General features: G+C 56.1%; 1 protein-coding gene across 1 annotated transcript; it reads left to right on the top strand.

Moving 5' to 3' along the window:
• Positions 1-1,052: 1,052 nt before the first annotated feature.
• On the top strand, positions 1,053-25,483 carry RFX1 (regulatory factor X1; the record flags this gene model as incomplete). Its single annotated transcript, XM_081091350.1, has 20 exons — positions 1,053-1,353; positions 8,492-8,601; positions 8,821-8,904; positions 9,566-9,673; positions 10,664-10,780; positions 11,841-11,936; positions 13,343-13,437; positions 16,667-17,036; positions 19,410-19,591; positions 20,405-20,524; positions 20,618-20,733; positions 20,947-21,065; positions 21,147-21,256; positions 21,625-21,776; positions 21,854-21,951; positions 23,191-23,340; positions 23,433-23,641; positions 23,868-24,021; positions 24,101-24,146; positions 24,281-25,483. The coding sequence occupies 20 exons, from the start codon at positions 1,053-1,055 to the stop codon at positions 24,454-24,456; spliced, it is 2,913 nt and encodes a 970-aa protein (XP_080947476.1). The 3' UTR covers positions 24,457-25,483.
• Between the last annotated feature and the right edge of the window lie 211 nt (positions 25,484-25,694).

Genomic DNA, 25,694 nt, shown 5'->3' with positions numbered 1-25,694 from the left:
CCACTCAAGCATTTGTTCACTGATCTTAGATGCCCAGGAGCTGGGGATGGAGTGCATTGGGAGATGGGGGGCAGAAACTATCGGCCCATCCCCTGCAGAGGCAGTCTGGCAAGAGGGATGCCTTGCCTAGCCCTGCATCTGGGAGAGGAACCATGACCGGTTAGCAGCCAGAAAGGCTGCCTCTGCCTAGTCAGATGGGCCTCAGAAGTAGCAGTGGCTGCTGGGCCTGCCCTGTGGCCCAGAAGCTCACATCTGGTGTGTTCACCTATAACTGCCTCAGGCAAAGGCCTGATAGCTTCTGTGGCCATAAGCAGTTTGGGGGAGGGGTTGTGGACTCAAATACCTTTCTGGTACCCCACTGGGAATGATACCCAGCCAAGAATCCAAGCCCAGATGGTGGGCACATAGGAAGCTAGCATGGGCTGGCTGGTAACTTGACCCAAGACTTTCCTTTCCAGCAATTAGCTGATCAGTCAAGTGCTCAGAACTCCCAGGGTTCAGCCTTGCTGCTTCCATGCTCTGTGGCCTGGGGCAAGCTCTGTAACCTTTAACCTCTCAGCCTCTGCTCCTCATCTGGCATTCTGAACCCAAACCCAGATGTGATTGTTGCACAGTTTAAAATGAAATAATGTAAAGCACAGTGCCCAGCCTGTAGGAACCCTCAGAGCACTGTACCATTTGTCTCTGGGTGAGGGCCCAAATGAGTTCCTCCTGGCACAGGGGTCCCCCAGGCACCAGGGGCTGGGACAGAAGAAGACAGGAGTCCTGGGCAGGGATAAGTGGAAGAGGTGCAGACCCGCCTCGGTCCATACCCAGTGCCTCTGTAGTGATGGGTTGGTTACATTTGGCCGCCAGCCTCCGTATTTAATTAAGTCAGTGATGAACCCAAATGTGTCTCTAGGGAGCCAGGAGCTGTCCCTGGCTTCCTCTGCCTGTAGATTAATTTTTTGTTTTTCCTTCTTTTGTTGTTTCTTTTTTTCCTCTTCCCCCCTCCCCTTCTTCCCAAGGAAGAAAAAAAAGCCTTATTTATTATCATTTTCCCCACTGTTGGCATGGCAACACAGGCGTACGTTACTGAGCTACAGGCAACCCCGCAACCCTCCCAGCCGCCACAGGCCCAGCCCCAGCCACCGCCATCAGCGGCACCCCAGCCCCCTCAGCCACCTGCCACTGCCGCCACCCCCCAGCCTCAGTACGTCACCGAGCTGCAGAGCCCCCAGCCCCAGGCACAGCCACCGGGCAGCCAGAAGCAGTATGTGACGGAGCTGCCGGCTGCCCCCACGCCCTCACAGCCAGCGGGCACACCTGCCCCGTCCTCAGTGTCCCAGCAGTACATCGTGGTCACCGTCTCTGGTAAGTGGACATGTGTGTGGGGCCAGGGTGCTCTTTAAACAACTCCAAGAGGAGCTTTGGGGAGCATCCTGGCAGTGAGGGCTGTCACTTACTGTGCCTGTTATCAGGGTGGCAGCTTTCAAACTCTCCAGGATTCCCAGGTGAGACTTGGGGAACATCTCTGGGGAAGGAGTGACCAGGCCAGACAGGGAGGCCTCTGTGCCCCCAACTCCTCCCCACCAGGGTAGCTCTAAGAGCTGTTCCTGTCTATCCCCAAGTGAGATGTCACTTGAAGAAAGGATTGGGCAGTGGAGTTAAAGTTCATAAACATCCGCTGGAGAGGAGGGCGAGCACACGGCCGCTGTGCAGTAGTCCTGGCCTCACTGCGCACCAGCCCCTTGGCTGCCCTGCCTCAGTTTCTTATCCAAAAAAGGTTCCTAATGGTTTCATGCGCTCAGGGGATGTGTGTGGGGTGGGGGCACTTCAGGGAGATTGGCTGGAGGGCCTGAAGGCATCACCTCCCTCCGTTCTCCTTTCATTTTTGGCAGGACTTGGGCCAAGCAGGGCTCTTGGCTGGAGAAGTTCAAGAGTATATAGCCAAGAGCTCCTGTTCCTCACTGTGCCCACCCCGTAAAGCCATGGAGCAAATGACCAGGAAACTTGGGTCATGGCGCCTGTGCAGCCTTCCTAGAGCATCTAACCCACGCCCCAATCTTCCCAGGACAAGGCCAGACCAGGCAGAGGGAACCCAGAGCAGAGGGTTCGGACAGGCGGTCACTGCCCTGAGGGGAAGTGTATAGCTCAGACCAGGACTGGGTGTTAGTGGTTAGCAATGTGCTCCGAGGAGGGGGGAGGATGCAGCAAAACTCCCAGTTGAGGCTGGCCCAGATCTTTTGGAGTGAAAAAGGAAGTGGCAGGGAGTCACAGTGCATGCTGGGGGCTGTGGAAGGAGCAGATCAAGACTGAGTTTAGGACCATAGATGATAGTTAAATATGTGGCAATTGACATGACTCCATGGGACTAGGACAGATGCAGCCGGGGCCCTGGGCAGCTTCCTGGAGATTCCTGGCAGTGTCAGTGTCCCCAGAGAGGGCCAGGGGGTGGGGCACGCAGGAGCTCAGAGCATTGGCGCTTTACCACAGAGATGGTGTGGAGGGATGGTACATGAGAGCCATGCGGAGCACACTGGGTTGAGGCCAGGCCACGGGCATGGCCAGGGTTTCCAGGCCACAGATCTCTGGTGGGTTCTCAGTGCTGCCCAGCAATCCTGCTCCATCTTCTCACTAGCATACCCCCCACTGTCCGAGAAACCCACTTCCCCTCTGCCCCCTAACCTCTATCACCTCTATCTCTGCGTTCTTGACCCCCGACCCTGCTGCTGACCGCACTGGGAACAGGGTGTCATCATGTGATGAGAAGGACCCCACTCCCTCCCCCAGCCAGCCTCCCAGCTCCATCTCATCCACCGGCTTCACCTGTCCCAGGCTGCCCTCTCTCTGACTTGCTCCTGCCATCTCAGCCTCGTCCTTCGATCCCTATCTTGCATTCTTTCTCACCCGCCCACAAAGATGGAACAGCTCCCATTTTAACCAGGACCCCCACCCCCAGGCCCTGCATCCCCTCCAGCTGCCACTAGTGTCTTCCCTTTAAGTCAGAATTTCTCAAAGGATTTGTCTTTCCTTCCTTACCCCAAGCTCTCTCCCCAGCCACCCACACCTTTCCTTCCAGAGATGCCCTCTAGCCCTGGTCTCCACCCACCTCCCTGCCACTCCTTCTCTGTCCCCTTTGCTGCTTCCTTCTCATCTCTCTGGCCTCATCAGCAATGACCTCATCAGATCTGGGGCCTCCTCTTCACTCCAGTGACTCATCCTTCATTGGGGCCTTGTCTAATGTCTCTGCTTTTAATGCCACCTCCATGCTGACAATACCCATATTGAGATCTGTGCCCTGGGCCACAGCCCGGAACCCCAGGATCCTGTGTCCAGCTTCCTCTGACCATCTACTCAGTTGAATAGGCCTCTCAAGTCACCATGGCCAAATGGGACTCTAGATTCCCCCCAATTCAAACCTGCCCTCCTTTGAGCCTTCCTCGTCCTCATAAACACCACCCCCAGACCCGGGTCAGCTTTCATTCCTCTTACCCATCCTCCAGCAAGCAAGGCCTTTTGGCTCCCCCTCCTAAATCCAGCCATCTCTCCTGCCTCCATGGCCCCCGGCATGGTCCAGCTTCCACTCTCACCCTTCACAGTCCTCCCCCTACAGCAGCTAGGGGGAGCCTATTGACAATAGTCATAGGTCCCTTAACATTCCAGCTCAACCCAGCTGATTCCAAGGCAGGTGACCTCGGGTACTCTCTGAGAAACCCTGGCCTGGGCTTTCTGGGTTCTAGGACATCTGCTCCTTTGGGCCCCTCCCATAAGAAAGGGCTTTAAACTTTCCACACTTGCTGTGCCCCTGCAATGAGCACCCAACCTCCTGACCCTGGCCTGCAAGTACTGCTGGCTGCTCGGCCCCACCTGGCCCCCCTGTGCCCTCAAACCCTTGCTCTAGCCTCACTGGCCTACCTGCAGCTCTACAAACCCACCAGGCTCGGTCCAGCCTCAGGGCCTTTGCACTCTCAATGCTCTCTGCCTGGAGCACTCCACCCTAGATCTTCTGGAGTTTCATCCCTCCTGTTTTTCCAGTCTCTGCTCAGATGCCACCTCCCTGACGCCCATACCACCTCACGGGCACTCTCACTCCTTATCTCTTTACTTTGCTTTATTTTTCTTAATATCATCACCTGTAGTGATGACAGTGGTGATATCTACCTCCATTATCTGTGCGGGCGGAGCTCTGTCTACTGAGTCTTGGTGGAATGGTTGGTGAACTCCCATATGAATGCTGGCCTGACCCCGTGCAGCCCTCACAACTGGTCAGCCCCTGGGCCACCAAGAGCAGGTGGGAGGCCTTCCGTGGCACAGGTGGAGGGCTTTGCTCAGCTCCAGGGCATTGCTTGGCTCTGGACCTCCTGGGTGCTGGCTTTAGCTGCCTTCTGGTCTAGGGTCTCTAGAGCAAGGGTCTAGAATGGGCACACAACTCCAGGCCCCAGAACTCCCCAAATCCCAGCCCATCCCCTCTGTTCCCTTCCGTTCCTCCAGCTCCTCCAGTTCTTCCTGGAACTACCCCCACGGAGGCCCTGTGCTTAGAGGTCAAGGTTATGCATGGTCTCCTGGGTCTCAGCAGGACTCTTACTAGCTGTGGGGCTGGGGAAGTGGTCCCCAGTCCTCCCACCGTGCTGCAGGGCGCTCTGGGCTATTGGCATGACTCTTGGGATCCCTTCTTTGGCAGTGTCTTAATCATCTTTTACAGTGGTCTTAGAAGATTTCTTTCTTCTGCTGCTCCTGGATCTGGCAGGAATGAGCTATCCCCAGAAGAGTGTCTGGGTGATGTTTCCTAGATCTGTTCTGAGGAAGGGGAGGTTGGCTAGCACCCTGCAACTGTACTTGCTGCTCTGTCGACCCCTCCCCCATCCCCTTGCAGTGATTTCCTAGGGGGTCTACTGTGACCTTCTTCCAGGTTAGTGTCTCTTTGTATCTAAGGGTGGCCTTTGGGCCATGTGAGCCAGTCCTGGGGTAGGGAGGTGGAGCTGTAAGTGACACCAGCAAATGCAGCAAGGTGCCTGGGGCTCCTCCAGGGCCAGAAGCAATCTGAGCTGACCAGGGACCCAGGGAGTTTCAGGGAGGGGGCAGGGACCCAGACTTGGAGCCCAGGCTGGCAGCCAGCCAAGGCAGCACCAAAAGGCAGGTCATCCAGCTCTGTCCTCGTGGGCTCTGCCCTAAGGTGACTTTGGAGGTGATGGGAAAGCAGCTCAAGTTTCTCTGCTCAGAAGCAATCTTCTAGATCCATGAATCCCATCTTCAGAGGCCACCAGACTCTTGCCAGAAACTCGAGGTGGAAAGAGGGCTCTGTGGGTCCTGGCAGTGTCCCCAGGACAGTGACACCAAGCCTGCCTGCCAGGGATGGGGCTAGCCTGAAGCAGGGGCCAAGTCCAGCTTCTCGTCCTGCTTCTCTCTCACTTGGAGTCCTTGGGAGTCCCAAAGACTTGCGTCTGAGAGAGGGGCATAGAGGGTGGGGTGTGTGGTTTCCTCACTGAGGTCAGGACTGACAAGGGACCCAGGACCATGGGAGCAGCAGAGGCCTAGAGATCCCCCTCCCCCAAGTTCTCCTGACTGAAATCATCCCTGGGAGCAAAGGACTGGGAGGGAGGGGCCACACTATCCCATCTATTGTCCATGGGGAATGGGCCTCTCTCAGCTTCCCCCAAGTAGCTCATGGCATTTGAGGTATGAATAGATCTTGAAGGGGAAGTGCAGGGTCCAGGGAAGATGAGATACTCACCAGACTGAGGGACAGGAAATCAGCTGCCACTTCCTGACTAGAGTCTTGAGACAGTGGGGCCCTCCCTGATCTCATGCACATGCCTAGAATGGAGATGGCAGATAGACAGATGCAAACGCTCTCAGACTCCCCACTTCCCGACACACATACCTTAGGCAAGACACGGGCAGACAGGGGCCGCACAGGAAGCCCCTCATCTGAGGAATAGACTCTGACATCTTACCTGCTCATCTTCCTTTGTCCCAGCCTGGGGGCCACCCCAGACACAGGAGATGGGCAAGACTGCTTCCCAGGCGTCCCTGTCCCAGTCAGATGTCTGATATTCGGAGGGTCCCGCTCGAGGATCAGCCTTGGCGTTTTCATCAGATCCTCTGGGCCTAGAAGGTGTCGGGGACCAGCCCTCCCACCCCCTACAACTCGCTGCCCACTCCGCGCCAGGCCAAACCTGCCACAGGCCTCCTTGGTTGGGCATCATCCCTTGGGCTGGGCTCCTCACGTGACTCAGGGTTTTCTCAGGTTTCTTCCAGGGGGGCCTCTCAGGGAGGGCCTCCCTCACAGCTCAGGAAAGATTCCAGCAAAACAGGAATCCATGCTTTCTGGAACTGGCTGCAGAGGCAGCTGGCCAAGCAGGCCTGGGGTTATTCTAATGCCGGCCCCAAATGTGACCAATGGGAGGCTTCCCCCAATACCTCCTCCCACATCTGGCCACTACTCCCCACTACCTAACACACATATCATGTGCTCTGCTCCAGACTTGGCCCCTGAGGTCCTTGCGTCTACCTGGGATAGCCCTTTTGCTCTGGCTGGGCCCTTCTCCTGGTATTTCCACATAACCAAGGCCCAGCTCCTTGCTTTGGAGGCCGAGGCCCCACGCTGGGATGCTCTGGACCTTGTGTTGTTCCCATAGGCCCCTGTACCCACATGCCTGAGTCTGCACACCACTGCCCATGGGGCCTCGCCCAGGTGTGACCTACGACTTGGTTCCATGCATAGCGTGAGATTCATGTGGGCACAGACATGGGCCGGTGTCCTGGCCTGCCTGTTCCCAGCTGGGTGACCTCGGGCAAGTCAGTTTCTTTCTTCCAGTCTCTGTAGCCTTATCTGAAATTAGGGGTAATAAAAGTTCCTTCCATCTCCAGCTGCCCAGGAAGACCCTAGTGCAGCTCCTGGGGCACCAGAAGCACTATAGTTAGTCCTAGCCTGTCGTAAGCGTTTCCCTCCACGTCCTGCGTGGTTTGGGGTTCGGGTCTGGAAGAGGAGCCGCACAACAAATGAAAAAGAAAAGACACGAGATAATTTGGGAATATTGGGGGACCAGGCGAGCGAGTCCAGCTCAAGAGGAAGGACTTCCACTGTGCTCGCCTCACCAAGCTTTTTATAGTGAGGGGTAAATAAGGTAGTGGTTACCAAAGTTACACTTTTCTTGTGAGTTCCACTTGTTTACACCATGGTTATACTTCCTGCACTTCCTCAGCCCATTAGATTCCCAGATAAGACCTAGGGAGTGTTATAAGGTCAAGCCTAATTATGCTAAGAGGACTGTGCCCTCTAAGCTAGGACTTGCTTGTGACTTTGCCAGCAGGTCAGTCCGAGGCTTAACCGTATATCGGTTTCCCACACTAACCCTCCCTGTCCACCCACCCCTGCCCCCAATCTTGCCAGGGGACCCAGGTAGTGGGGCTGGGACCTTGGCTGCTTGTGGCAGCACATTAGAGGGCAGGCACGTGTGTGCCCCCAGCCCCACCCCAACCTCTGGAACTGTTGGGAGCAAATCAGGCCACACAGAGGGGCAGGATAAGTGGCTCCCTGGTTGGGGTGAGGGTCTCCCAGCCCACACCTTTCAGGAACACTTCACTGTCCATGCCCTCCCCCCCCCCCCCCCCAGCTCTCGTTAATCACTCAGTGAAATGTGCATGAAACTCTACCTGTGCCGGTCTGATAGTATCTCTGGGTACCAGCCTCCCTCCTGTCCGTGCAGTGCAGCCCCAGCCCCAGCCCCAGCGCCTAGGAGGCCCTGCTTGGCCACACCTGCTGGGAGGGGAGTGTTTATTCCAAGAGGGCAGCTGGAGTTCTGCTTCCACTGGGGGATTAGCTCTCCAAGGCTGCAGGTATAATAAACCTGCCCTGGAGCCCTGCTGTTTCCAAGAGGTGGGCCAGGAGTGAGGAGCACAGAGCAGGCTCCCCGGACACAGGAGGGGGGACGGACGGTGAGGGGGCACCATGTTCTATGATTGCCTCTTCTCGGCTGCCCTTCAGCGTGAGTACCAGCCTGCCCCACTCCACTGAGGACAGAAAGGCTGGGTCCGTGGAGAGGGAGGGGGCTCTCAGCCACTGGCCTACGAGGTCTGCTGGGGCCACTCTAATCAGCTGCAATTCCTGGGAAGCCACAGGCCATTTCAGGGAAGGTGGCCGCAGCACCTCTTCCTTCCAGGGCTACCGAGGTGGGAGGCAGTCACTGCCTGGCTACAAGTCCTGTCTGTTGGGAAAAGGGGGTTCGGCCCTCCAGGCCTCCACTGCATCATGGCTTTCTGGTTACCCCTTCCAGTCTGGCTGTGGGATAAGGAGGGTGGGGGTGGGGCTGCTTCTGGATATAAGGGTCCTTCTGGCCTCCACCCCAATGAACATGGGCAGGGCTGACCAGGGGGCAGGCAGGACTCTTGCAGAGGCCTGGCCCCCTCAAGGGTCTGCCTCAGATTGTATCATCCCATGCACATGGGCTCAGGCTCAGGGTGGGAGCAGGGACAGAGGCAGAGCAGACCCTATGACTCCTCCTCCCAGAAGGTGCCATGCGGGCCAGTGAGACTGTGTCAGAGGCCAGCCCAGGCTCTACGGCCAGCCAGACTGGAGTTCCCACTCAGGTGGTTCAGCAGGTGCAAGGAACCCAGCAGGTAGGACACACCCCTTCCCAGGGCCAGGTGGGAAGGGCACATGAGGGAGGTAGTGGGGCTGTGGCTAAGGGTACCTGGCCTTCCCTCCTGATCCACTGCCAGAGCCATCTGCTTACCTGTCCTTATCAAGATGTTCATTTCAGCTGCCCCTCCAGCCACCTGGGCTGGTCCTCATGGGGAAGTCCCCACAACTCAGGGCTTTCCTTTTTGCCCCCGCAGCGGCTGCTGGTCCAGACAAGTGTGCAGACCAAGCCAGGCCACATGTCACCCCTCCAGCTCACCAACATCCCCGTGCCCCCGCAGGTAAGTCTGCCATGTCTGGCCCTGGCCCTCACAGCCTTCCCAGGGTGCAGAACCAGCCCTTGATAGCCTTCGGGGATCTGCCCTCACCAGCATCTAGGACATGAGCCCATATAGGGGCTGCCCCACCCACTGCTTCCAGCCGGTGAGACTGTTAGTCGGGGCTCATCGGGGAAGGAGGAGCCGCACAAATCGCCTTAACAGAAAGAACTACGATTGGCGGTCAGAAAGGTGGCTTGCAGGTCAAGCTGGTCCCCAAGCAGAGAACCCCAGGCCAGTTTAGGTGCCGACAGCCTGTCGGCAGCACAGGCACTGCAAGGGCTCTGCTCTGTCCCCTGGAAGGCGATAGGTGGCATGCCAGCCTCCGTACAGACCAGGACAGCCCTGTCAGCTTCAGGGGTGAAACTCCCTGGACACAAACCCTGGCTCTGCTGCTTATGGGCTCCAAGACCTCAGGCAAGCACAATTGCTGTTCTGAGCCTCACTGTCAGCCTCTGAAGTGGGGATAAGGACTGTGCTGCATCGGGGCTTGTCTGAGAGATTCCGTGAGCTAAGCATGCAGCACTGGGATGTTGTCTGGCTCTACACAGATGCGCGTTAATGCTCATTAAAACTGTGCAGATTGTCATCAGTGAACTGTGGTGCTTCTCCCTCCCGGCTCCAGGCTCTCCCCACGCAGCGGCTAGTCGTGCAGAGCGCAGCCCCGGGCGTCAAAGCAGGCCAAGTCTCCCTGACAGTGCATGGCACCCAGCAGGTGCACTCACCCCCTGAGGTAGGTGGTGGCTCTGTCAGCTACCTTCCCCACTTCCTTCTCCCCAGGTTAGCCATGTACCCCCATAGTATACTTGGAGCTCCCGCCCCCCTCCTAAGCCCACTTGCTCTCCAGAATCCTCCAGCCCTCTCCACCCCCAGCTCTGATACCCTCTTTGACCCCGGGCAGGGTGGCTTGGCTGCCCAATTCCTGATCCTGCCACCTTCAGGAGGAGTTAAGTTTCCTCCCCCACCCTGAGTTGAGATGGGCCTCAGCTCCAGCTCAGGAATGCATCACACGAGGCAAAGTAGGCCCCTCTGCCCTCTACAGGCTGGGTAGAGGCACTTCCTCAGACCACAGGGTAGGATCTGGGGACCCCCAAATATCTTCAAGAGTGTTAGAAGCAGGTAGGCAGGCCTGGGGCTGGAGCATGGGTGTCCACATTAGGAGCTTGGGTTCAGATTCCCTAGCTCAGCTATTTTCTCCTGGAGGACTCTGGGAAGGCCCTCAGAGCCTTCTGTGCGTAGAGTTTTCTACATATAGAGTAGCTAATGATACCAGCATGGCCCAGTGCTCACAGGGGCTCTGTAACCAGCTTACCCGGGGTCAGTGCCCGGTGCCACCACTCATAGCTGCGTAGCTCTGGGGCGTGTCCACTGCCATCTGTGCTTCAGCATATCTGGAAATTAGGTTGCCTTTCCTTACCTCAGGGCTGCGGCCTCTCCAATTATGGAGGCAGCAGATGGCCCGGGCTGAGGCTGGAGTCCAGCTATCTTCACTGGGGAAGATGGGTCTGCTCACCAGCACCTCTGGGCTGAATCGCCAGCCGTACCCAGTAGTGGCCAGCTTGTGGCCAGGACTAGGCATTTGGGTGCACAGAATGCAGCCGGTTACCAGTTTAGGTGGTTGGGACATGCCCCCACTGGCTGTTGCCGCCCCCAACAGCTCTTGGGGATATCCCTCCTAAGAAGGGTTTTATCAGGCATCACTCCGTGTTTTCTTTCCTTGTAGCGGTCGCCAGTGCAGGCCAACAGTTCCTCCAGCAAGACGGCTGGGGCCCCCACGGGCACGGTGCCACAGCAGCTGCAGGTCCACGGCGTCCAGCAGAGTGTCCCTGTCACCCAAGAGGTGCCAGGCCAAGGCGGGCGGCAGCTGGGGCGAGGGGTCCTGGCCAGGCAGCCTCTGTAGCCTTCTAGGGCTGTGAGAGCTGGGCAGATGGGAGTCCTGCCACTGGGAACTTTGGCAAGCGCTTCTGCCTCTCTCCAGACCCAGCACCCTACTCTAAATAATGGCTTCTGTCCTGGGGCCTAGGGTCAGTGTGGTTGGAGCTGCTGTGAGGATGAAATGTGGTCCTGTGGGAGGCACCTAACCCTGAGCAGGCGCTAGAAACAACTTTGACCTCTTTGGGCCGATTTGCCTGCAGGAGCCCCAAGGCCAACTCCTGGCTCACTCCTAAGAGACTCAGGGAGAAGCCCTAGCCTCCAGTCCGTTTCCAGCATTCTGGAGGAGGTGGTGCTCTGAGCCACCAGCCATGGTACCCAGGGCAGGTTAGGTGAGAGGTGAGGGTTGTCTGTCATCTGGTTGTTATCACTGACACTGGTGCATTCCCAACCCTCAGAAACCGGATAAAAGCATAGATCCTCTCCCCAAAGGAAGCAGAACTGTACCCCAAAGGAATCACAGATATTCTGCCTGGCACCACAGCCCCTCTGAATATCCAGACCTGGGTTTGAGTCTATGCCCCACGACTCATCACTTCCCCACCCCACCCCAGCCTCTGTCCCTCACTGTGCCCTGAAGGTGATACCTGAATCCCCAGCATGGGAGTGAGGACAGTGGGAGTCCTGGACATGGGAGAGTGGGATAAGCCTGAAGGGAGTGGAGCCAGAGAGCAGGGACTCCCCCAGCCAGTTTCTAGTTCATCTCTCAGCCTTGTCACTTCCCCTCAGCCTTGCCTTGCTGAGCCTGGATTCCACACCTGGGACAGTGCCCAGGGTCAATGTGGTAATGAACCTGGAAGGCACTTGGTGCAGCGCCGGCTGTGAGAAGTTGGAGAAGGTGGCCTCTTTCTTACCAGGCTGCTCCCAGGCTTATATGAGTGCATATGGGCCGGGGGTTGGTGCTGAGGGATGGGTTTGCCACCATCATTGCCATTATCACATGGTCTGATTCCCTTTTCCCTCCCCAGAGGTCTGTGGTCCAGGCCACTCCGCAGGCACCCAAAGCCAGCCCTGTGCAGCCACTCACGGTGCAGGGGCTCCAGCCAGTTCATGTGGCTCAAGAGGTACTATAGCTCCCCCACCTACATCTGGGCAGACTGGGGCTGGTCCTGGGCTGGACTGGGGAGGGTTGCAGGCCCCTCAGGCCGCAGGGAGGGAATAGAGCGCCCCCTGGGGTCCTAAGCGCCTAGCCCCACACTGGGCTCCACCTCTGGCTGTGGGCTTCCCCTTCCCTGGCACCTGGCATTTCAGGGCCCAGGTTTTGCTGAGAGAATAATCTGGGGTCTTACCGGAGCTCAGCATCCCGGGGGGCGGAGGCCTGAAGCCCTGGTTACCCCGCAGTGTCTCTGTTTGTCCTCCAGAGCTCAGGCAGTCAGTTTCCCGCTAGGAAGGCAGAGCAGCGAGAGCGCAGGCCCACGCCGCCGCCGGAGCCGCCACCCCGGCCGCCCACGCCCGGGCCCGGGCCTGGCGCGCTGGCCCCGGAGCCACCGTCGCTCCCACCCGCATGCAGCGGCGAGGTCCCGCAGCTAGACAGCCCTGAGCTGCTGCTGCCCCATTACGATCTGGGCGCTGAGCAGTGGGTGGAGCTGGTGGGCGTGCTGCCCCCACACCTGCTCCTGCCGCAGCAGAAAGTGGTCCTCGAGCCACTGCCCGGGCTCCCGGCCCCAGCCAGCCCCGACCAGAGGGTCAGGATCCAGAGAATCCCCCAGGTGCTAGTGTTCGGCACGGCTGCCACGGCCCTCAAAGTAGGTGGAGGGACAAGGGGCGGGCGGGGGCGGGTTCCGCTGGCCCCGGCCTGCGCCCGGCCCCTTAGGCCCTGGACACCCCCTCAGGCCAGCCAGTCTTGGGGACCCACTTTTGACCCCCTCCCCAAAGCCAGTTCCAGGTCCCAGGCTCCGCCCCACAGAGGGGTGGGGTATGTAAACCCCGCCCCTAAAGCCCTGTGGGAGGTTCCAAGTTCCATCGTACAAACTGGGCCCCACCCCCGAACCCTGTCTCTGCCCCTAAATCCCGTATTAGATTTCCCGGTCCCACCCCTGCAAACCAGGGGTCAGTCCCTAGTGCAGACTCCGTCCATGAGGCCCTGTCTATAGTTCAAGGCTCTGGCTTTAGCGACAGCCTTGTCCCAGTGGTTGGCTCTGCCCCTGGGGTCCAGCTTTCACAGCCACAGCAGAACCTGTCCGGGCTCTGCTCTGTATGTCCCGCCTCAGGCCCCACCCTTGCTGTCCCCAAGTGGAGCAGAGTCCGTTTTTCTGACACGGCTCTGCCTGATTCCCAGCCCTGGCAGAGGCCGCAGCTCCTGGGCTCTGACTCCTGGTCCTGTTTATTGTGTGTGCAGAGAGCCCAGAAGTGCAGCCTGCCAGCCTGGGAGCCAGGTGACCGGGGAGGCTGGGTTGCCACTAGCCTTTCAGGGGCAGAGGAGGAGCTGGTTCACCTTTTGACCCTCTGCATGCTCTTTGTCCCGCGGCAGGTGCAGCAGCTCCAGCAGGTACCTGTCCCACATGTGTACTCCAGCCAAGTGCAATATGTGGAGGGCGGTGACGCCAGCTACACAACCAGTGCCATGTGAGTGGGGGGAAAGCTGGGGAGGAGACAGGATTAGGATCATAGGTCTGCTCGGGAACCCCCAGGACTGGAGGGCCCAGTCCCAGTCCTCAGGGGACCAGCCGGCCCTCAAGGCCTCAGGTGACAGACAGATGGTGGGTGCTCCCCGGGGGCAGCCAGGAGCCACAGGCAAAGGTGAAGCAGGGAGAACCTATAGGTTGGGAAAGGGATCCAGCATAATAACCTAGGGCTTTGGAGTCAGATGGGCCTGGTTTGTAGCCTCCTACAAAAACAATTTTTAATTAAAAATTTTACAAGATAAAAATTTCTAAGGAACATGGAATGTTAAACAGTAAAAAAGAAATTGCCTCCACTCTTTAATCCCCACCTTGCCCAGGGCAGGCACTCTGACCCATTTTTTTGTTTCCTCCCAGAGATAATCTGAGAATAGAAACCACCCTTTCTTTGTTCAGAAATAGAGGCAGCATGTTCTATCCCTTATTTCTTTCCTCAATGTGTAGCTCAAATCTTGCCCTCTATTTGCTCATATGGGTCCGGGTTACCCTCTTTCAACACTGTGAATACTCCACTGTGCAGACAGAGCATGAACAACAAAGCCAGACCCCACCCAGCTGACACATAGGTGACTTCCACTCCCTGGGACTGCGCATGGCACATAAATTCATGTCACATCAGGTAGATGTTCCCCAGGCCTGCCCTAGCCCCAGCCCAGGATCCTCTACATGCCACCTTCCCTCTTCCATCCCCCATAGTAACAATTCCAGGACTATAGTTACTGTTTTTTCAGTTTTTAGATGTTTCATTAGGTTTTTTTGCATTTTTCTAATTTTTTCCTTATATCTCTGCCACCTTCCCCTGTGGGCATGACGCTGGTGGTCCCCAGGTCATGATGCTGTGGCTACCCTCAGGGGCATGGCCCCAGCACCTGAGTCATGATTCATGGCATCCAGCTACCTCACAGTTCTACTGATGTAATTCTAACGCTGCCAGCCTCCTAGCTGTGCATTTAACCAGTGCTGGCAGGGACCACAGGGGGACATTGTAGAGAGGAGACAGGCCCCAAGGGCCACTAGGATGTGAGAATCAGAGCTGAGCCATGAGCCCAGGCCTGGGGTCGCAGGGTGGCTCCATCTGCTTCCCTTGATAGTGTCTGTCCCTTGCTTCTGTTTGAATTCTTCCCTCTGTGATTACAGTATGTGTGATACCATGTGGTCCATTTTACCATCAGTTTTGCTATATGAAGTTCTTGGGGCACTGAATCTTCTGTCTCTTCCTCACAGTGGCTCATTCCTGGATTCTCAGCTCTTGATGGGCCTTTATCCCTGCCCTAGTAAAAGCCACAGCCTCTGTGCCTCTGTCCCTGTCCAGGCCAATACCAGAGATGCACACATTCATTCAGTCAGTCAGTCAGCAAATAGATGCAGTATTTTTTTTGGAATAAGTGATGCATGTGGGGAACTGGACTGGTCCTGGCTGTGGTCCCTGCCACTGGAATGTGTGAACGCTTGCTAGTGACGGCTCAGGTCACCACTCTCGGTGTCACTCATTTGGTAGATGTGGGCATTTGATCAAGATCTGCATCCAGGTGTCTGAGGGGCAGGGCCACTCACCTCCAGTGATTAGCCTCTTACCACTCTTAGACCCACCAACTCCCTCTCCTGGCTGCCCCCAGGGGCCCCTATGGATGGCATACAGATGGCAGACATAGATAAGAAATTCACCTTAATCTCCCCTCTCTTACCAACACACCGTCTGCACCATTCCCTCTTTTGTTCACCTAATGGAATGTTATGGGACTTGTCCTTTGGCAGGATCATGAGAGCTTCCTCCTCCATCCTCCTCCTCTCACCCCTATGTAGGATTCCATCACCTTTACTTAACAGCCCACTGAAGATAAACCCAGTCATTTTTACTCTCCTGCTACAATTTGCAAGGCTTCCTTCATGAGATGGCTCCAACAACACCTTCTTTTTTTTTTTTTCCTTTTTTTTAAAAAATATATTTTATTGATTTTTTACAGAGAGGAAGGGAGAGAGATAGAGAGTTAGAAACATCGATGGGAGAGAAACATCGATCAGCCGCCTCCTGCACATCTCCCACTGGGGATGTGCCCGCAACCCAGGTACATGCCCTTGACCGGAATCAAACCTGGGACCCCTCAGTCTGCAGGCCGACACTCTATCCACTGAGCCAAACCGGTTTCGGCACAACACCTTCTAAGCCAGGGCTTCCCGTGCTGGCCTTCCTGCCTTTCTGGACTTGTAAAATTTAATGTTATTTTAAATCACTAATTGTTGGGAGGGCTCAAAAATGAAAACTATGTCCAATGATGCCTAGTGAGACAGTGAGAGAGGTGCCCCCACCCAACCCCTCTCCACCCCCTTGAGCCAGCATCATCTGAGGCGGATCCTGGGAAGCTGGAGGAGCACTCTCCAGAGCAGAATAGGTTGCTGGATCCACACACAAAAATGCATCTGCACTCAGGGTGGCCACTGGATTCAGAAGTAGAGCCAGCCTCCCTTTGTTCAGCACCCCTTCCCGTCTTGTTCTCCTCCGGGACACGGACCACCTGATACAGTGCCCTCAATTTACCTTTGCATTAGGCTTCTCTTCTGGCTCCCCCACTAGAATATTAATCTCCTAGGCGGGGCCTTTTTTGTCTCACACACTGCGGGTCCACAGTGCCTAGTACAGCACCATCCCAGCGTACATGGGGCCTGTTGCAAGTTAACTCGACCTTTTTTAAAAAATAAACTTTGGGAGGCGGTTGTTTGTTTGTTTTTATCCTCACCCGAGGATGTTTTTTTATTGATTTGTTTTAGAGAGAGAGAGGAAAGGAGAGAGAAAAACATCAATGTGAGACAGAAATTTAAATCAGTTGCCTCCCATACACTCCCCAACCAGGGATCGAACCTGCAACCTAGGTATGTGCCCTGACTGGGAATTGAACTCACAACCTTTTGGTGTACAGGATGGGCTGGCACTCCCATCTGAGCCACTCGCTGCACATGTAGCCCTTTTGTTTTAGCTTCCTCACCTGTGATCTGGGGACTCCCATGTGGATTCAATGAAAATTTGCTCATTAAGCCCTTGGGGTGGTGCCTGGTCTGACACAGGCTGTGGCTTCTTGCTCCAATCCTGGAAGCCCACACCTATAGGATCTCCCTCCTTCATGCCCCTCGTTCCCCAGCTCTTGCCCCTGACTCCCCTCCTTCTGCTTCGTTCTCAGCCGTTCCAGCACCTACCCCTACCCCGAGACACCGCTGTACACGCAAACAGCAGGCACCAGCTACTATGAGGCTGCGGGCACAGCTGCCCAGGTCAGCACGCCTGCCACCTCCCAAGCGGTGGCCAGCAGTGGCTCCGTGCCCATGTACGTGTCTGGCAGCCAGGTTGTCGCCAGCCCTACCAGCAGTGGGGGCGGGGCCAGCAACAGCAGCAACGGTGGCAGTGGTGGCAATGGAGCCGGTGGCGGGGGCAGTGGTGGAGGCAGCAGCGGCAGCAGCAGCGGAGCAGGCACCTACGTGATCCAAGGTGGCTACATGCTGGGCAGTGCCAGCCAGTCCTACTCCCATACCACCCGTGCCTCACCAGCCACTGTAAGTACCAGCCCTGGCCCCTGAGGAGGCGGGTGGTGAGACCCCTGCAGACACCTACGTAACCTGGCACCATGGTGCTCAGATGAAGATGGCCTAGGATTGAATTATCACTGTTTGGCCTTAGACAAGTTATTCAGTCCCTCTGAGCCTCAATTAATATGCATGAAGCTCTTAGAGTGGTACCTCAAGAAGTGTCACTCTGATTATAATTGATAATAGCAGATAGATAGCAAGGAGAGGGAGAGGCAGGCACCATCATGAGGGGAGCTGCCCTGAGCCAGGTTCTTTGTTCATCTGGACGGCACTGAGATACCTCCCTCTGCCAAGAGATGGCTGTATGCAATCACTTGGGCAGCCTTGGGTCCCAACCCCAAATGGGCCCCTCATCAGCTCTGTTACCATGGGTGGGTCAGGGCCTGGTAATTATGGGTGGCCCCTGTCCTCACAGAGCACGGGGGTCTGGAGTGATGTCTTCCCCCGTTTTTGTTGTTAATCCCCACTTGGGGATATTTTTTCCATTGATTTTTTTTTTTTAGAGAGAGTGGAAGGGAAGGAGAGGTGTGGGGTAGAGAGAGAAACATACATGTGAGAGAGAAACATCTATTGGTGCCTCCCATACACTCCCCAACCGGGGATCAAACCTGCAACCCAGGTATGTGCCCTTGACCAGGAATTGAACCCGTGACTCTGGTGTGAGGGCTGACCCTCTAATCGCTGAGTCACCCCAACCAGGGGGCTTCCCCACTTTTTTAACTACTGTCCACGTGCATGGTGACCCATTGTGGACCACATAACTCAGATGGACACTTTCTCAGAAGGTAGGGACCTCCCTTATATACCCTGACTTCTAGTCTATTTTTCTTTTTTTCTAATTTTTTTTTTTAAGTTATTGATTTCAGGGAAGGAAGAGAGAGAGAAACATCAATTTGTTCCACTTATTTATGCATTCATTGGTTTTTTTCTTGTATGTGTCTTGACTGGGGATCGAACACGCAACCTTGATGTATTGGGACAATGTTCTGACCAACTGAGCTACCCAGCCAGGGCTAGTCTAGTTTTCCTTAATGCTGGTGTGACCCACTAACCAACTTAATGATCCCCTAATGGGTCCTCGCCCACAGTTTGCAGACATGCTGCATACAAGAGTGCTGTCCAATAGAACGTTCTCTGGTGATATAAATGCTCAATACAGAGGCCTCTGGCCACATGTGGCTATTAAGCACTTGAAATTTGGTGGGGGTCACCAAGGAACTGAGTTGAGTTGCTTTCTTTAAACTATTTTGATACAATTTTAGAGTCACAGGAAACTGCAAAAATAGTAGAGACATCCCATGTGCCCTTCCCCAGGTTACCCCCCCTCGTTACATTTGACATAACTGCGGTACAGTATCCAGTGAGGCCGCCAGCATTGCTGTAGTGTGGGTGTCTGCTGATGTGTGTGTAGATTTGGAAACCACTACCACAGTCAAGATGCAGAACTGTTTCAGCACCACAAGGTCTCCCTCATGCTAACCCTTCCTAGTCATGGCGCCCTCCTCCCGCCCCACACCCCTAACCCTCTGCAACCAGGGATCTGTTCCCCATATCTATATTGTCATTTTGAGAATGTCTATGAATGGAATCTTACTGCCTGTGACCTTTTGACATTGCTTTTTCCACTTAGCATAAATTAAATTTGTATTTACATAGCTATATGTAGCTGACAGTGACTATATTAGACAGTGTGGTTCTAGAGAATTCCCATGGGTCATTGTGATAGGATATGCCCTACATCGTGGTTGTTGGGTTCACAATTGGAAATTGGTACAGAGAGCACTAAACAATGAGTACTACAGTCCCACCTTACCCATGGGGGATTCATTCCAAGACCCCCAGTGGATGCCTGAACCCTACATATACCGTGTTTATTCCTACATATAAATACCTATGATAAAGTTTAGTTTAAAGGCACAGTCAGGGATTAACAACAACAACTTATAATAAAATAGAATAATTATAACAATATGTTGTAATAAAAGTTCTGTCAATATGGTCTCTCTCAAAATATCTTATTGTATTGTACTCACTCTTCTTGTGATGATGAGAGCTGATGCAGTGCCTACATGATGAGATGAAGTGAAGTGAATGGCATATGTGACATAGTGTCTTAGGCTACTGCTGACTTTGTGACATGTCACTTCAGTGATCCTGGACATTGAGCCATGACATTGTCAGTGGTTGGATGTCAGGAGCAGACAGTGTTGATGGCTGGGGAAATTGAATATTTTGGACTATGGTTGACCTTGGGTAGCTGAAACTGCAAAAAGCAAAACCATGGATAAGGGATGATACTGTAGCAATTCTTAGCACTCTTCCATCTCCACCTGGCCCCAGGTCCAGTGGCTCCTGGACAACTATGAGACGGCCGAGGGCGTGAGTCTGCCACGGAGCACCCTCTACTGCCACTACCTACTGCACTGCCAGGAGCAGAAGCTGGAGCCCGTCAATGCCGCCTCCTTTGGCAAGCTCATCCGCTCTGTCTTCATGGGCTTGCGCACCCGCCGTCTGGGCACCAGGTGGGGCCACCTGCCCCTGATAGCCACAAGGACCACCCCACTCCAAGTTATCCACTGCCTCGGTTACCTCTCTCATGCCCTTGCTCACTCCCCTCCAGCCCCACTGGCCTCTGTACAGCTTTCCACCCCAGGGCCTTTGCACCAGCTGTGCCTTCTGCCTTGTGTGCTTTTCCCCACCTCATCTCAAGCAACCTTGAGTCCCCTTAACTCAAACTGCAGCCTTTCCCTACCTCTCTGACACTCCGACCTTTCATTCTTCCCTGCTTACTTTTTCTCCTTAGCACTTCCCATTGTCCAACATGCCTTTTATGTTACTTCCCTTGTTTCTAATCTGTCTTCCGATGTTGAAATGCATACATCTTGCTAGTGCAGGGCTGCACACAGTCAGTGCTTAATCAAGGCTCGAGTCATTGAATTCACACAGGAAGGAACAGGGAGCCATTCCATGAACCCACCCTTCCCTGCCCCTCTTTTGCAACCCCTGGGCCTATGCGTGCATCTCGGTTCCAGTTCTCAGCTTCAGCATCCCCTCATAACCTTCAGCAAAGTGCTGCATTTCTCGATGCCTCCATTTCCTCGCCTGTCCAAGCAGTCGTCATAGGGTAGGGATGAGGAGCATGTGGACTTGTATGTGCTCAGAGCTCGGAACAGCAGCTAGCATGTTCTTATGACTAGTGGTCAACAAGTCTTTGCTGTGGAATGTGTCTCCCTCCTGTGGGCTCTTTCTGGCCCCCAAGCGGGTATGATATGAAGCTCCTGGTGGATGACTAGTGGCCTCCCCAGCCCAGCCCTCACCTTCCACCTCACTCTCAGGGGCAACTCCAAGTACCACTACTATGGCCTGCGCATCAAGGCCAGCTCGCCCCTGCTGCGGCTAATGGAGGACCAACAGCACATGGCTATGCGAGGCCAGCCCTTCTCACAAAAGCAGAGGTAAGAGGGCAGGCCGGACCCTGCACTGATGGGTGAGAAAGGGTGTTCTGGCTGACCCCCACCCAATTGCCCCGCCCACCCCTTCTCCCCCAGGCTCAAGCCCATCCAGAAGATGGAGGGCATGACCAACGGTGTGGCCGTGGGGCCACAGCAGGCCACCGGGCTGTCAGACATCAGCGCCCAGGTCCAGCAGTACCAGCAGTTCCTGGGTGAGAGCCCCCTGGCCTCTGGGCCGGGGCCTGGGTCAGGGTTTGTGGTCCCAGCTGGTTCACTGGTCCTCCCTGAGCCTTGTCATCCCCCACTGCACAGGGGGGACTCCTGCTTGGTAGGAAAGTGGTAACCACTTAGATCCCAGGATGAGGCTCCAAGGAGACAGGCAGGTAGGGGACAAAGGGCCTCACGGTGTCCCTTCCTGCCCCCAGATGCCTCGAGGAGCCTCCCTGACTTCTCAGAGCTTGACATCCAGGGCAAAGTGCTGCCCGAGGGCATCGGGCCTGGGGACATCAAGGCCTTCCAGGTCCTATACCGGGAACACTGTGAGGTAGGGCACCTGGCCGGTCGGTGGGGGGAGGGAGGGCCACGCTGTCCACCAATGGCCCTGAATGTCCTGCCTCCCCAACAGGCCATCGTTGACGTCATGGTGAACCTGCAGTTCACCCTGGTGGAGACGCTGTGGAAAACCTTCTGGAGGTACAACCTCAACCAGTCCAGTGAGGCACCACCGCTGGCCGTGTGAGTCCCTGGGGGAGGGCGGGAGGAGGGGAGGAAGGGGAGGACTTGGTGAGTCAGTACCAGAGCTGGGGTGGCTGGACCTCAGGCACTTGCAGGAATGGGGGTGCCTGCCTGACTCCTGCGGTTGGTGAGGTAAACATGGCCTTCTGAGCCCCCTCCAGAGTGTGTATAGGTCTGACACTGAGTGCATGGGATGGGGTGCCCCACTGAATCCTGTCTTCCCTGCAGTGGGTAGGTGGGTGCCTGTGTCCCGGTATGCAAAGTATAAGACCCATCGGGCCCTGGGGCACTGAGCCTGTGTCAGCCTGACCTTAAGGGTTAGACAGAGGCAGAGAGCACCTGCCTGACTCAAGACGGGGTGTCTGCAGGCACGACGAGGCTGAGAAGCGGCTGCCCAAGGCCAGCTTGGTGCTGCTGTCCAAGTTCGAGCCGGTGCTGCAGTGGACCAAGCACTGTGACAACGTGCTGTACCAGGGCCTGGTGGAAATCCTCATCCCTGACGTGCTGCGGCCCATCCCCAGTGAGTGCACTGCTGCTGCCCCCTCAACTCCCTGTCCCCCACCCCTCAGTCTCATCAGCTCCCGCTGCCACCCACAGGTGCCTTGACCCAAGCAATCCGGAACTTTGCCAAGAGCCTGGAAAGCTGGCTCACTCATGCCATGGTGAACATCCCTGAGGAGATGTTGCGGGTGAAGGTGAGGGTGAGGGGCCAGCCTGGGTTTAGCCTAGCTCCTTCCTCCCGGCTGCAGGGCCAAGGTCTGGGGGCTCCGGGCTGGGTCTCAGTACCGCTGCCCAAAAAGGCAATAAGATTTATCCCCCTGCCTGTCCCCTGGGAGTGAGCTTTGGCCATTGTCTTTACAAACTAGCTTCCTGTTACCCATTTCTGAAACAATACCTCACAACACAGAATCTTAAAAACCAACTGCAGCCCTGGGCAGTGTGGCTTAGTTGGTGAGAGTGTCATCCTTTATACAGAAAGGTTGTAGGTTAGATTCCCGGTCTGCATGCATTTGGGAGGCAACTGATGGATGTTTCTCACATCTATCTTTCTCTCTCTCTTCCCCTCTCTCTGAAATCATTGAGCATGTCCTCCCGTGAGGAGTTAAAACACACACACACACACAAACTGCAAACTTGAAGTAGTTTTCTTCAGACAGCCTCAACAGAAAGTGCTTTAAGTGTTCAGAAATAGATAAAATCTTTAAAAAAAAAAAAAAAGAAGTTACACTGATAAGGAAACAGAACAATAGCCCTCTTTATCAATGCTACACATTCACCAACTACTTAGATGTGAGGAATTAGATGGTATGTGCTTGCTCTTGAGCAAAGAAGGAAAAAAAACGTGTTTTTTTTTCTTTTCGTAAAATGCTAACAAGACAGCTAAACAGAACTGCTGTCTAAAGAATCACCCCTGGACACACCGGACACAGGCAGGGCGGGGCCCGGGGAGAGCGTAGAAGCTGGGTCCAGGGGGAAGCACTTCAGAACTGGCAAGACTCATGTATTCATTCATTGATTAAACACATTTGTTAAGTGCCTACTGTATGCCCAGCGTGGTTCTTAGTGCTGGCAACACAACAGTGACCAAGATGAACCAAACTCCACCTTGTGGAGCTGTCATTCCCTGGAATAGTAAAAACATAATAGAATGAAGTTTATTGAAGCAATGCCCTTTCTGGGCAGCGCACTCAGATTTTCTGTTGTGGCCTTTCATAATAATAATGGTGGTCAGGTATAAACCATTGATTTGGGGGGTGGGTGGATACCCAAAATTTGAAATTTCCAACCTCTTGCTCTCCCAACAAAAGCAATAAGGTATACCCCCATCCTACTTAGGAGAAGAAAAGGGCTCAGAGAGAAGAAAAGGGCTCAGAGAGGTTGCAGTGGGTGTGGGTTCCGCGGAAGCCACGAGCCCCCCCTCCCCTCGCCCCCAGGTGGCAGCTGCTGGCGCCTTTGCGCAGACACTGCGGCGGTACACATCGCTTAACCACTTGGCGCAGGCGGCACGCGCTGTGCTGCAGAACACGGCGCAGATCAATCAGATGCTGAGCGACCTCAACCGAGTGGACTTCGCCAATGTGCAGGTGAGCACAGGGCAGGGCAGGTGAGAGTAAAGCCAGGCTGGGTGAGCCTGGATCGGCGGCTGAGTCGGGGGACGCCCTCCCACTGTGCCCAGGAGCAGGCCTCGTGGGTGTGCCGCTGCGAGGACCGAGTAGTGCAGCGGCTGGAGCAGGACTTCAAGGTGACGCTTCAGCAGCAGAACTCATTGGAGCAATGGGCGGCCTGGCTGGATGGCGTCGTGAGTCAGGTGCTCAAGCCCTACCAGGGCAGCACCGGCTTTCCCAAGGCCGCCAAGCTCTTCCTCCTCAAGTGGTCCTTCTACAGGTGCGCCCCGGCGGGCGGGATCCGGGAGGGGCGGGGCCCAAGGGGGCTTAGGTGGTCTTTTATGAAGGCAGATGTCTTGGCGGGAGCGGGGGGGGGGGGGGGGGGGAGGGGGGGGGGAGGGACAGGGCTAGGGTAGCTGGGCTTGCTGGACCCTGCAGCCGGGATGTGGGCACAAGGGATGGAGGGGCAGAACCGGCCTCACTCCTCCTCCCCGCTGCTGCCCCAGCTCCATGGTGATTAGGGACCTGACCCTGCGCAGCGCGGCCAGCTTCGGCTCCTTCCACCTCATCCGGCTGCTCTACGATGAGTACATGTACTACCTGATCGAGCACCGAGTGGCTCAAGCCAAGGGAGAGACCCCCATCGCCGTCATGGGCGAGGTGCGCAGGGAGCGCTGAGGGTGCGGGCGGGGCACCCCTTGCCGGGACCCACACCTTTTTTCCTCTCCCCTCCTTCCAGTTCGCCAACCTGGCCACCTCGCTGAACCCCCTAGACCCAGACAAAGGTAGGCGAGGCTTGTCCCCAACCAGGGCCCAAGTCTGCGATGGGGCAGGGCGCCGGCTGGGGGGAAGGAGGCACCTGCAGCAGGGGGCGGGGGACGCAGCCCTGCGCTGAGTGGTTCTGGTCCGTGTTTCCCAGACGAGGAGGAGGAAGAGGAGGAGGAGAGTGAGGATGAGCTGCCACAGGACATCTCGCTGGCGGCGGGCAGCGAGTCGCCCTCTCCTGCGCTGGGCCCCGAGGCTCTGGAGCCTCCGACCAAGCTTGCTCGGACAGACACACGCGGCCTCTTCGTGCAGGCGCTGCCTTCCAGCTAAGCCCGCAGCCCCCCTGTCCCGCCCCGCCCGCCCCCTCCGCCCCTCCACTCCAGGGTCCCTCACAGCTCCTGTGGCTTCGCTTTTCCCACTCCAGCCTCGGCCAGGGTGGGGAGGGGGCCTCCCAGACAGGGGAGTCAAGGGGGTCCCACCCCCGACAGGACCGGCACAATCACAGGGCCGGGTAAAGCCACAGCTGCAAACTGACACAAAAGACGTGCCTTAAGGAACCCGCCGCTGTGCCCAGGTGCCCTGTGGGGCAGCAGCCTGGCCCCTTGACCCAGAAGGCAGCAGCCTCTCCCTACCCCCCCTCAGGGGGCAGGCAGGCAGGCCCCCTCCCCTGTTAACTTATTCAGCTCGCTGGCTTTGCACAGCCTGTCCTGGGCCCAGCCCTGAGCCCCGGGTGGGCACAGGTGGGCATCACCTAGGGATCCCCCCACTGTCAGCAGCAGCCCCGGGACCCCTTCCCCAGCAACCCCACTGCTCCCTCCTCCTTGGTATAAGTGCAATTAAAGCCGTGGGTGTCGCATCTTCTCCAGAGCTGGGTTCTCCCTTGCCCCACAACCCTCGAGGGGGGCACTGCCCGGCCTAGCTCTGGGGAAGGCAGCCTGGCTCTAGGGAAGGCTGCAGGGGGCATTGCCTCCAGCTTCCAAAGAGCAGTGGGCTGGGCCTGGTGCCGGAGCCCAGAGGGGCCTGCTGCGGGCAGCAGGGCCCAGAAGTAGCCTGCCCTCAAGGCCTGGGCTCCGCTCGCTCAGATCCAAGACCACCCCCCATTTCCCTCACCAATCCTGCCGCTGGCTGGTTTGTAATGGAACCTCCGTGCTTCTCCCTGCCGTGTGCCCGCCCCTCACATGACTATTGTGCGATTTGTGAGTGCCGCCCAAGCGGAGTCGGTAACTTGGGTTTTTTTCCAACCATCATGGCCTTATCTGTTCGGTTTTCTCAGTGTTTTCAACCTGTGAGATAGATGTTTATGGCAAAAATCACACACAAAAAAAGAAAAAAACCTGACCTGTTGTATAAAAATCACTATTTTGTGTGCTCCGCAGTGCTGCAAGCTTTTGGGGTGGTCGCCCACTCCCCTCATGCCCTCTGGCCTCCCTCCCAGCAGTGAAAGTGTGGTAGTCTAGTGTGCCAAGCGTTTTCTACCTTTTTGTAGTCTTTCTTAAAACAATAAATTCCGCTGTGATATTTGGCTGCTGCTGACTTGAGGGCCTTGCCGGGGGCTGGGATGAGGACAC

This window comes from Myotis nattereri (assembly GCF_964212035.1).
Source record: "Myotis nattereri genome assembly, chromosome: 5".
NCBI classification, from domain to species: Eukaryota; Metazoa; Chordata; class Mammalia; order Chiroptera; family Vespertilionidae; genus Myotis; species Myotis nattereri.
This window is presented reverse-complemented; position numbering and strand designations above follow the sequence as displayed.